General features: G+C 35.6%; 1 protein-coding gene across 1 annotated transcript in view; it reads right to left on the bottom strand.

Moving 5' to 3' along the window:
- Positions 1-9,215: 9,215 nt before the first annotated feature.
- The window catches only part of LOC144980764 (E3 ubiquitin-protein ligase MSL2-like), a 2,922-nt gene continuing 6 nt past the window's right edge, over positions 9,216-12,131 (bottom strand). The window contains exon 1 of the mRNA XM_078928542.1: positions 9,216-12,131. This exon is cut by the window's right edge and continues 6 nt beyond it. Within this exon, the coding sequence (XP_078784668.1) occupies positions 10,407-12,059 (1,653 nt within the window). The 5' untranslated portion in view covers positions 12,060-12,131 and the 3' untranslated portion in view covers positions 9,216-10,406.

Genomic DNA, 12,131 nt, shown 5'->3' with positions numbered 1-12,131 from the left:
TGATCAGGGTGGAAAGAGAGCTCAATGTGTGAAGAAACAGGAACCTACTAGAAAATAATGGAAGATAAAAGACATTTGAATTGTAAAATTGGAAAAAGTAGTAGTAACAGAATAAGTACGAGAAGTATTAATAATAATAACAGTAGAAGTAGTAGTAGTAGTAGTAGTAGTAGTAGTAGTAGTAGTAGTAGTAGTAGTAGTAGTAGTAGTAGTAGTAGTAGTAGTAGTAGTAGAAGAAGTAGTAATAATAACATGTTAAAGACCTATACAGAGATGATATGTAAGGAAAAAACATACAGTGAATCCTGATAAAGTCAACACCGCTGGACCAGAAAAGTTGGTCGACTCTAAGCAAGGTTGGGATTATCCATTAACAATGGAACACACTTGAATAAAGAACAGACAATCTGGGACCAAGAAAGGTTGTTGACTTTAAGCAGAAGTTGAATTTAAGAGTGTTGACTTTATGTGGACTCCACTGTAGTTAGTTTGCATCAAAGCAAATGTCATTCATTGCATGAAATGCAGACACAGACAGTTAAGCAACAGGCGATAATGGAACATTCAATATGATATTAATCTATAAGTCAAAATTTGTAAAATCATTCCTTCGAATAAAACAACAGTTGTGAAAGAATTAAAATAACAAGATCGTTTGTTTATCTATTTCAATAAATTCAACATGTGTATAAAATGAACAGGAGAAGCAATAACTGCGGCTATACCGATTATGCAGACCTGTTTAGTAACAACCCACAAAATTATCTGAAAATTGTTTATGGAACATAATGCACCTTTGCTTTAACTTTAACTTAAAGTTTAAGTCAATGTGCTGACATAAAGTACAAACTGATGTTAAATAGAGTAAAAAGATTTTGAAGATATTGTCAGATATCCATGGGTGCAAGCAACTGGACCTCAAAAAGCCTGCAAGTCGACTTATGACCAGACATATAATCTTAAAGAGCCTGCAAGATTCATCTAGTCTTCATAATAGTAGTCCACAATTGTTGTATGTTTAATCCAAAGATTATAATGCAGTAATTTGTTAAGTTTCTTGTCACAAGTTGCACAATTAAAAAAAAACAAACAAAAAAAAACAAACAAAAATCAATCAAATCCAAATCGCAAAAAGCCGGCGACGTTTTTTTTTCGGTAATCCAATCAGCCGGCAGTAGCCGGCACTCTTGCACCCATGCATCTGACAATTGTCTGACATTGTATAGGCCTGATTATGCTATTCAAATCGAACCAATGATAAAACTATTAAAAGTGTGCTCGGATTTGCCATGAATTCACCAAAATGAGACATTGTATCTGTCAGTGGAGAATGATCGAAACTCTTCATTTAACACGTTTAGGTTTAAGAGATTCTCCCAAATGCATTCAATCTTGATATTCCACGTCAAATGAAACATTTCCGTGTCAATAAAACATGTACAGTGCTAAAAAAAGATTTTAAGTAAAAAAAATAAAATTCATTCATCTTGATTTCTTTGAAATTTTGTTATAAAAACTTAGTCTAACCCTGCAGAAAAAGATTTAAATGTGGCTGGATTTGGGGGAAAAAAAAGAACTACCCACCCCCCATCCAATAAAAATAACTCTATGAAAAAACTTTCATTTTAAAAATGTGTTAAAGTTTACATGAGGCATCAGTAAATGTTTATGGACTTCAATGAATACAATGGAATCCTGATAAAGCCAAGAAATGATGTGAGTAGGAAAGTGCCAGAAAACAAGAGAATAAAAACTTTGCAGCGGTGATGGGGGCTCGAACCCGCAACCTTACATTACTGGTACAACAACTCCGCCCGGCCAGAGAGATCATGACTCTACCGTATGAGCTATCCACATTGTGGATCTGTTTAAAAAATCAGTATGAGACTAGTGTTTGTTTTTGTTTTTTTATGTTTTTAAGGGTTTTACGGCGCTTGCAACACATCAAGGTCATATCAGTGCCAATAAAAAGGAAGAAAATGGGATAGTAAAAAGTTCTAGAATTACAATAAAGCATCCGAGAAAAGGGAAGACAAAGGGAAATTGGTTCAAATAAGAAACAGGTGAAGATTCCAAAAGCACTCTATCAAAGTACTTAGTTTGAGATCACTAAAAGTCTCATCCAGACACAAGCACAGGCCCCCGCTAAGAGGAACACACTCAAATGTTTTACAAATCATATATAATATAAAGAGAGCATAATACAGTGCATAACAGAGAGATGATTTGCAATGAAAAAAACATCATCTCCCAAAACTAACTATACATTCGACTGCTTCCTTCTCAGCCAGGGCATCTGGCCAAAACCAAGTAATCTCATTCCAAGACAAAGACAGAAAGCATGTTGGAAAACAGATATAAGGGGATAGAAGACACAGTATGTACCTCCCTGCCCACTATGGGAGAGACTAATGTTTAAAAATAATTCAAACACTATCCAAGCTGACAACAGAGATAAAATTCAAACTAAATTCTTAAAATACCGTATTCAACAATTCAACTTCAACATGTGTAAATTATTTAAAAAACAAACAATGATTAATAATCAAATCACAAATGCAATGACAATTTAACCTGCCCAAAAATATCCTTTTAAAAAACAAAACAACATTTATTGCAGAATAATACAGTGATAACGAGAAATATTCACAGTTCATTCACACAACTGGCTTGCACACTTTAACATAACAGGCTCGAATTAATTTATTCACATTTTCTTTTGAAAATTTGACAAGTGTTTTGTTCGTTTGTTTCTGAGGAATTTAAAAGCATTTCTGACATTTGAGAAAATCTTGTGGCTACTATAGAAATACGTGTATATGCTGGGAATAAAAATGTTTTTTAAAAATAGGTTTTTACGGCTCTTGCAACACATCTAAGTCATTTCAGCACGCGTATTAATAAGAAAAACGAAATAGACAAAAAAAAACAACAAAAAGGGTGACATATTTAATTAAGGGGTCGACTAGTATGTTATGTTATGATAAATATATAACGCAAAGATTGATCTGTTGATCCCATACTAAATATGTAACCCAACGCTTCAAACTAGTATTAAATATGTAACCCAACGCTTCAAACTAGTATTAAATATGTTACCCAACGCTTCAAACTAGTACATGACATACTATGTCAGAGTGAACTGTGAAAAAAGATGAAAATACAGTCAAATTTATACAAATAAATATTTTCTCCAATATAAATATAATCGAGCCAGTATACATATTATCTAAAAAAAGTAAAAAATATAAACCAACAAAAAAAGACACAACCCCCCACCCCCCAAATATGTATTTAAAAAAAAGAAGAAACAACAGAAGAAATAAAAGTATTGACTAGGATGTCTGCCCTTTTAATCATTTCATTATGGAATTCCAGCTTTCAACTTTTAAAAATATTCAGTCATAAACTTTGGACATTTCAAAGGTGCATAAAATCAAAATCTATCTTTAGTTAAGAATTAGTGTTATGTAAATGTTGCTGCTCGAAGCTTGGAAAAATAAATAACAATGTGAAATTAAATGTAAGCTTCAATTTAATAAATGAAAACAGATAATGTGGACGTTTTGGGTTTCCCCTTATTAACAAAACAGGATGAATTCAATTTCACATAGTTAATTATTTAAGAATTAGGAGATTTTGAAAATTTATCATTAAGGTTTATTTTTGTGTCTGTAAGTAAGTGGTTTTCACCATAATTTGAGCAATCGTTCTCCTACTCCTATAGAATCTGTCCTCGGGTCTGAGAGACGATACAATAATCAGCTTTCTTAATCTTTAAATTTAGTAAAAAAAATCCTTTTTTGACTTTGAGGCAGGTCAGGATGTCAGGTACCCCACCCAGGAACTCAGTGCTTGTTAGAGGTATGAAGCAAAGGCCATAGTAATAGTACAGCTGCGCCATGCATCACGATACTTTAGTCTTGGTTGTAACTAGTAACACTAGCAATATAACAATATCCATAATAATATAATATTGACGATGAGAATAAAAATAATATTAATAATAATAAAATTAATAATAACAATAATAATAATAATAATAATAATAATAATAATAGCAATGGAGGCAGAAATACAGAGAGAGAGAGAGAGAGAGAGAGAGAGAGAGAGAGAGAGAGAGAGAGAGAGAGAGGAGAGAGAGAGAGAGAGAGAGAGAGAGAGAGAAAGCGAAAACAATAAAAAGTTTGATCAACATATTATCAACAACAAGGGGCAGTGAGTAGTGTGGTAACCAAGAGCAACAAAAACAACAATAATAATAATAATAATAATAATAATAATAATAATAATAATAATCGTAATAATAATAATCAACATGATATAACAATGTGTAAATATTTCAAAATGCGAAAACAAGCAATCACAGCGTTCTTAACAGAAATAACAAAGTCATGATATACAATAATGAACAGTAATAGGAATAGATATATAAAGAAATTTGAAATGATAAAATAACATGTCATTCGTTTATAGTGAAATGATTATATTTTATAATCAATTCGCATCTCACAGTTTCATTTCCTTTTAAAGTAACGATAGCCATTTGTTATGAAATATTGAAATAAAATCATATATATGAACTTAACATAAGTAACCTTAAATGACCTTTTTTCTTTAAATTTTATATCACCTCTAAACTAATATTTCCGTTTCCTACATTTTAAAAAGTTGTTTTGTTTGTTTTTAAGTGTTTTACGGCGCTTGCAACACATTTAGGTTATATCAGCGCCAGTAAAAAGGAAGAAAATGGGATAGTAAAAAGTTCTAGAATTACAATTGAAGCATCCAAGAGAAAGTAAGACAAAGGGGAACTGGGAACAAATAGGGATTAGATGTAGATTCCAAGAGCATATCACCAATGTACTTAGTTTGAGATCACCTATAAGTCCCATCTGGACAGAAGAACAAAATCCATCAAAGAGGAACACACTCAAATACTTACATTATACATTAAAAAATAACAAATATACTAATACATAACAGAGAGATGATTTACAAGGAAAAAAATATCATCTCCCAAAACAATAACTATGCATTCGACTGTTTCCCTCCCAGCCAGGACTCCGACCAGGGCCAGGAAAAAAACTCAAGTAATCTCATTCCAAGACAAAGACAGAAAGCATGTTGGAAAACAGATATAAGGGGATAGAAGACACAGTGTGTACCTCCCTGCCCGCTATGGGAGTTAAAAAGTTGATGTGCATGCAAAAATGACATTTCTATGAATATTAATTGAAATAAATCAAGGTTTTCCACCATAACCGTAATCAAAAAAAAAAAAAAAAGAAAGGCATTCAAAAACATTTTTCTTTTTCATCACCAAACCTTATCTATTGTTTTTGTTTTGTTTTTAAGGGTTTTACGGCGCTTGCAACACATTAAGGTCATATCAGCGCCAGTAAAAAGGAAGAAAATGGGATAGTTAAAAGTTCTAGAATTACAATTAAAGCACAAAAGAAAAGGTAAGACAAAGGGGAATTGGTTCAAATAGGGAACAGTAACAGATGTAGATTCCAAGAGCACACCGTCAAAGTACTTAGTTTGAGATACCTAAAAGTCTCATCCAGACACAAGCACAGGTCCCAACTAAGAGGAATACACTCAAATGTTTACCAATCATATAATATAATATGTAAACTAAACATAATACAATGCATAACAGAGAGATGATTTACAAGGAAAAAAATATCATCTCCCAAAACTACAACTATACATTTGACTGTTTCCCTCTCAGTAAGGCCAACATGCCGGGGCCAGGACAAAACTAAGTAATCTCATTTCAAGACAACGACAGGAAACAATTGGAAAACGGGTATGGGGGGATAGAAGACACAGCATGTACCTCCCTGCCCACTATGGGAGGCCAGGATCCCCACCCAGAACCTAATCTAGGACAAAACGTTGAGAAGACAAATTCATACATTTTCTATTGTTGATAAGTATATATATAATATATTGAATGTCTATTCTTATCATTTTTAGCCTAAAAAATTATCAAGATGCAGTGCGAAAAAGAAAATTGCTTATTAAGTTCCATGTCTCTGAACAAACATTTGGCAATGCCATGTCTTGTCAATGAAATAATGTTAAATAAGAGGGACCAGCACCTTTCTACATCACATCTCTCTTCACTTTCAGTAGATCTAAATAAGATCCAACAACCCATTTCTTGTTGGGTGAATTGACCAGTGGCCCTAAGTTTAGGGAGTGGGCAAACCGTAACACAGCATAAGCTGCCATTGGTATTGTGGCTCTAAATAAATGTATTTTATGGTAAATCAAATCAACACAAGACTAGAGTGCAGAGAATAGTGAAATAGTTTTATCATGAGAAAAAAGATTCTGATAAAACGGAGTAAAGCCAGCATAATTTGCATCGGAAGTGTCCAGATTTGGCCTTCAGGGTAACTATTAAAACGGTATTGATTATTCGCTTAACTGAAGTTTTCTTTTATGATATAAGTTTTTATTAGTAAAAATAAATAAATATTAAAGATGTTGTCCAAGTAACCAAAAGTGTAGTGTCTGAAAAAGTGTGAAGGTAACAGTAACAGCAGGGGTGAGAATGACTGGTTACAAAAAAGGAGGAAATTATTCAACGCAGATCTAGACCCATACATGCAATCCAAAATAATGTGTCTCACAGCAATTTCTGACACCACTTGTAGGAATTTCAAAAGGTGAAAGTGTAATTACAACATAATGTGGTTGTAGTAATGGTGGTGGTAGGGATAATGGTGTGGTGGTGGTTGTAGTAGTAGTGGTGGTAGGGAAGATGATGTAGTGGTTGTAGTTGTAGAGGTTCTGGGGATGATGATGTGGTGGTGGTTGTAGTAGTTGTGGTAGGATTGATGTTGTGGTGGTTGTAGGGATGATGATGTGTGGTGGTTGTAGTTGTATTGGTGGTAGGGATGAAGATGTGGTGTGGTGGTAGGGATGATGATGTGGTGGTGGATTTAGTAGTAGCGATTGTAGGGTTGATGATGATGTAGTAGTGGTAGTACGGATAATGATGTGGTGGTGGTTGTAATTGTATTGGTAGTAGGGATGATGATGTAGTGGTAGTTGTAGTAGTAGTGGTAGTAGGGATGATGATGTGGTGGTGGTTGTAGTAGTAGTGGTGGTAGGGATGATGATATGGTAGTAGCTGTAGTAGTAAAGGTGGTAGGGATGATGATGTGGTGGTAGTTGTAGTAGTTGTGGTGGTAGGGATGATGATATGGTGGTAGTTGTAGTAGTAGTGGTGGTAGGGATGATGATATGGTGGTAGTTGTAGTAGTGGTGGTGGTAGGGATGATGATATGGTGGTAGTTGTAATAGTAGTGGTGGTGGTAGGGATGATGATATGGTGGTGGTTGTTGTAGTTGTGGTGGTAGGGATGATGATGTAGTGGTGGTTGTAGTAGTAGTGGTAGTAGGGATGATGATGTGGTGGTGGTTGTTGTAGTGGTGGTGGTAGGGATGATGATGTGGTAATAGTTGTAGTAGTGGTGGTGGTAGGGATGATGATATGGTGGTGGTTGTTGTAGTTGTGGTGGTAGGGATGATGATGTAGTGGTGGTTGTAGTAGTAGTGGTAGTAGGGATGATGATGTGGTGGTGGTAGTTGTAGTAGTGGTTGTGGTAGGGATGATGATGTGGTGGTAGTTGTAATAGTAGTGGTGCTAGGGATGATGATGTGGTGGTAGTTGTAGTAGTAGTGGTGGTAGGGATGATGATGTGGTGGTAGTTGTAGTAGTAGTGTTGGTAGGGATGATGATGTGGTGGTAGTTGTAGTAGTAGTGTTGGTAGGGATGCTGATCAGTGATGATAATATCAATTTGTCAAAAAGGGACCTGGCAAACTCAAGTGGAAATGCAAAAATTACATATACAATGTGATCGTTACATACACATTATATAATATACTCCTTTTATAAATATTTCATGAATTGTCCTTTCCCGATAATGATTTTAACTCACTCAATCCTAGAGATTTTTGCTACTTCTCAAAATTCGAAAAATGTATTAAAAATGAGCATGTACATAGATAGTTTTATTCAACGACCACTAACATGCAAAAACTAAAAACATTAACTTTCATACTACGCCTATAATTTGTCTCATAAAAATGTAATAAATTGGCAGGGGTCAATAACCCGGGTAAACTACGGATGTAGTCGGTGATAGGGTTCAGGGAGTTAAAGGCTACAATATTAATCATACCGCTGATAAATTTTTGGCTCATAGGCTAGAAAGTATTTGATTTTACTTTACAAAGCACACTACAATACCTGCAACCTGGTGGTTACGCAGTTTATAAATTAGACTCTTGAATATCTAATATGTAGCTTGCAAAACATAGTCTATCCAAAGAAAGGGAAAACAGCAAATTAAAAAATAATTTGAACAATTGCCTTCCGAGTCGATCGCCACCCTTGCTTATTGTAATATTTTATATTTCTATATAAAAATTAGTTCTAAAAAACATAACATGGAGAGAGAGAGAGAGAGAGAGAGAGGAGAGAGAGAGAGAGAGAGGAGAGAGAGAGAGAAGAGAGAGAGAGAGAGGGAGAGAGAGGGGAGAGAGAGAGAGAGGGGGAGAGAGAGGGGGAGAGAGAGAGAGAGGGGAGAGAGGGGAGAGAGGAGAGAGAGAGAGAGAGAGAGAGAGAGAGAGGAGAGAGAGAGGGAGAGAGAGAGAGAGAGAGAAGAGAGAAGAGAGAGAGAGAGAGAGAGAGAGAGAGAGAGAGAGAGAGAGCTAGAAAGAGAGTTTGAATGGATTTTCTATTTTTTCTTTTCCAATCCCTAACCAGCATCTGCTCATCCAAGGACATCACTGGCATTGTGTCACCCTGGCTGACGGCATAAAAATACCTTAATTTATGCAATGAGCACAGGTGTCAAAATTTGACACAAGACATGATTTTTTCAAAGAAAAATGTTTGACACTGCAAAAACATCGGAACATTATCATCACTGGATGATGTGGTGGCAGTTGTGGTAGTCGTGGTGGTAGTTGTAGTAGTAGTGGTGGTGGTAGTTGTTGTAGTGGTGGTTGTAGTTGTAGTAGTGGTGGTGGTAGGGATGATGATGTGATGGTGGTTGCAGTAGTAGTGGTGGTAGGGATGATTTCATGGTTGTTGTAGTGGTGGTTGTAGGGATGATGATAGATGTAGTGGTGGTTGTAGGGATGATGATAGATGTAGTGGTGGTTGTAGTACCACTGGTGGTTGGGATTTTGATGTCGTGGTTGTTTTGAGTCTTTTTAAAATGCGGAATTGTGATGGTGATGGGCAGAGATATACCACCAATTAGGTGGAAATCTGCCCTTAGGTGGAAGATTCTCAGCCCTGAACAGTAACTACAAGAAAATTATCAGCCTGACATGACAGGAGTGCCGTGCCAGGCTGATTTTTTTTCCTTTCTTTCTGCTTTGGCACTGATATATACATCTTTCCAGATTTTTATCTTCCACCAGTGCCTGCTTTTTAATTTGTGAAAGTGTCGTGTTCTACATCAGCGTCACAGAATCAATATTTCATGTCATTCATAATGAATATTTAATAAGTGAGTAAAGAAAATAATATATTAACATTATCATATAGCGAGGAATACACCACAAACAGCAATCCATGGCAATGAAGTATAACTGTTATTTGTTCACTGGGATTACAACAATAATTATCAATATCAACATGAAGGCATGAGAAGGATGAATGGACGTAAAAAAAAAAAAAGCAAACAAAACTCTTGAGTTTTGTGTCAATTTTCACATTAAAAAAAAAAGCTTAACTCACTCAATCCTAGAGATTTTTCCTACTTTTCAAAATTGGAAAAAATGTATTAAAAATAGACATGTACATATATAGCTTTATTAAACTATCATTAACATGTAAAACCTAAAAACATTAACTTTGATACTACGCCTATAATTTGTCTCAGAAAAATGTAATAAACAGGCATGGAAGTAAAAGTAACCTGGGCAAAATATGGATATAATCGGTGTTAGGGTTGAGTGAGTTAAGAATGATTACAGAAACCATCAAGGACTTGTTCAGTGGCAGGTAATATATATAAAAAAAAAGGTAATAAAAATTGATATTTCCTATTGCAATAACATTATAATTATGGCGATAATTCAAATGCTTCCAACACATTTAAAAATAAAACCCTATCAAAATAAGACCCTAATTGTAGATGCAAAATTTATCTGGTATAAATTATGAACAAAGGTCAATATGTTTCTTTCTCTGAATAAAAAAGACTTTAATTCAAGGTGAGCAACTATACATAAATATATATACATAATATATATATATGTATTTACTGTTAGTAATATAAGTGGCAGACGCACTTGGAATCTCTCCCAAATTATAGCATAACAATTCTTTTCATGACAGACGACACACGTTTCTGCCAAACTATTTTCACATCCGTGGAATGGGAGAGAGGCGAGGCATGCTCAGATCTAAGTCAGGACTCAAACATTGAGAGTCCTTTGTAGTTTTGGACATATGCATCAAAGGTGGGGCTGAATCCGATGAGTGACGACGCGGGTTCTTACAGCCGTTACACAAACAACTCACGCAAGCTTTTCTGTCTCGATAACAAGGACATTTCTGTCCAAAGCATGTCAGCTGGTTTGGTCGCTTGAAACGAGCACATCTACAGATGTCCTTTCTCTGCTTTAACGAGTCCTTAATTCGTGTTCGAATACCTGGACCACTGTATCTGCCTCCAGAATTTTCATGATCAGCGATAAGTTTTGTTGATGGTGAGGAATTAACCTCTTCTTCTGTAATTTTCCGCAAAAAAGTTCCTTGTGGGCCACGCTTTTCAGGTATCTTTTTGAATCTTTTCTTGGGTATTTTGAGAGTTAATTTAGGCTTGCGCTTCAACATATCATTTAGGTCTGATGATTTAATAGTATTGAGAGTTACAGGAGATTTAAACGAGGCCAAGTTGTCTTTGAGATTATCTGTTGAAATGGGATGGAGTCTAGTATCGCGAATTGGATGAATAGTTTCATTGTTTGAAATTGTTGTTGGATTGGAGGGCAATTTTTCCTCTTTTCCTTGTAGAGTTGTTGACCTTGGTGACTGTGAACCATGATCCTGGTCACTTGAATTGCCAACTTCAATTCCCGAATCAGGATAAATCTCTGGTTCAGGTAACTGCTCCTCCAAAAATGTCTCTCTCCACAATTGCCCTACACTAAACTTTCCGGATAATTGTCTATGCGGTCGCTGAGATATTAACAAACCTCCTTGTGTATCATACACTCTGTTTCTATGACGTGGTGAACCTTTTGCTGAGGTGATCTTTCTCTCCAATTTAGAAACTGATACCTTTCTCCTGCTAGTTTTCAAAGCTTTTCTCTTCAACCTCTTGACATGTATTGTGGCATTTGATTTAGGAGATGGTTTCAAAGCAATGTTTGGTAAACTTTTTTTCCTACGACCTCGCTGTTTCTTTACTGTAGCAACACCGGCAGTATCCTCTCTTGGCTGTGGGAAGTAGTTAGATTTCCTGACTAATCCTGACGTCGAGGCTGTGGGCTTGTATTCAGAAAACTGATATTTGTGTTCTTTCACTCGCTGCTTCAAGACGGTCAATGGTTCAACAGGAGGAGGAGTTAGCTCATATTCATCCTCAAACCGCTCAGCATCTTTTAAAGCTTTTTGTGTATTTTCTACTTCATTGTCGTGACCATTGTTGATAGACGAAGAGAGGATAGCAGTTCCAAGTCTTGAATTCGAAATGTAAGCGCACAATCGCTTGAAGCACAAAACCAAAACCCGCAGTTTCTTATTCTCTTTAAATGATGAATGATCTTTACACCAACTACAAGAGGGTTTGATCATCATTTTACCTCCGAGACATTTGTAGCAGACGTGATGTAAACACACACCATTCGCAGCACCGTGAGGATTTCGAAGAATATTACCGCAAACAGAGCATGACAACATTCGACGAAGAGAAGGTAAATACTTAAAAATATCACACCATGAAGATTTCACAGCGGGTTCTGCGTTCATAACGTATCTGAACGTATTTAGGTAAACAGTATAAGCATCCATTGTGAACACAAATATTATTTAACAATGTTTTGAAAGTGAGGACGCTCTCTAGTTTGTTATGGATGTTGTCGT

The sequence above is a fragment of the Berghia stephanieae genome, chromosome 10 (assembly GCF_034508935.2).
Source record: "Berghia stephanieae isolate SIO BIC M18660-M18661 chromosome 10, UCSD_Bste_1.3, whole genome shotgun sequence".
NCBI classification, from domain to species: Eukaryota; Metazoa; Mollusca; class Gastropoda; order Nudibranchia; family Aeolidiidae; genus Berghia; species Berghia stephanieae.
Note: the sequence above shows the minus strand (reverse complement) of the source record. Positions and strands in the feature narration are given on the sequence as shown.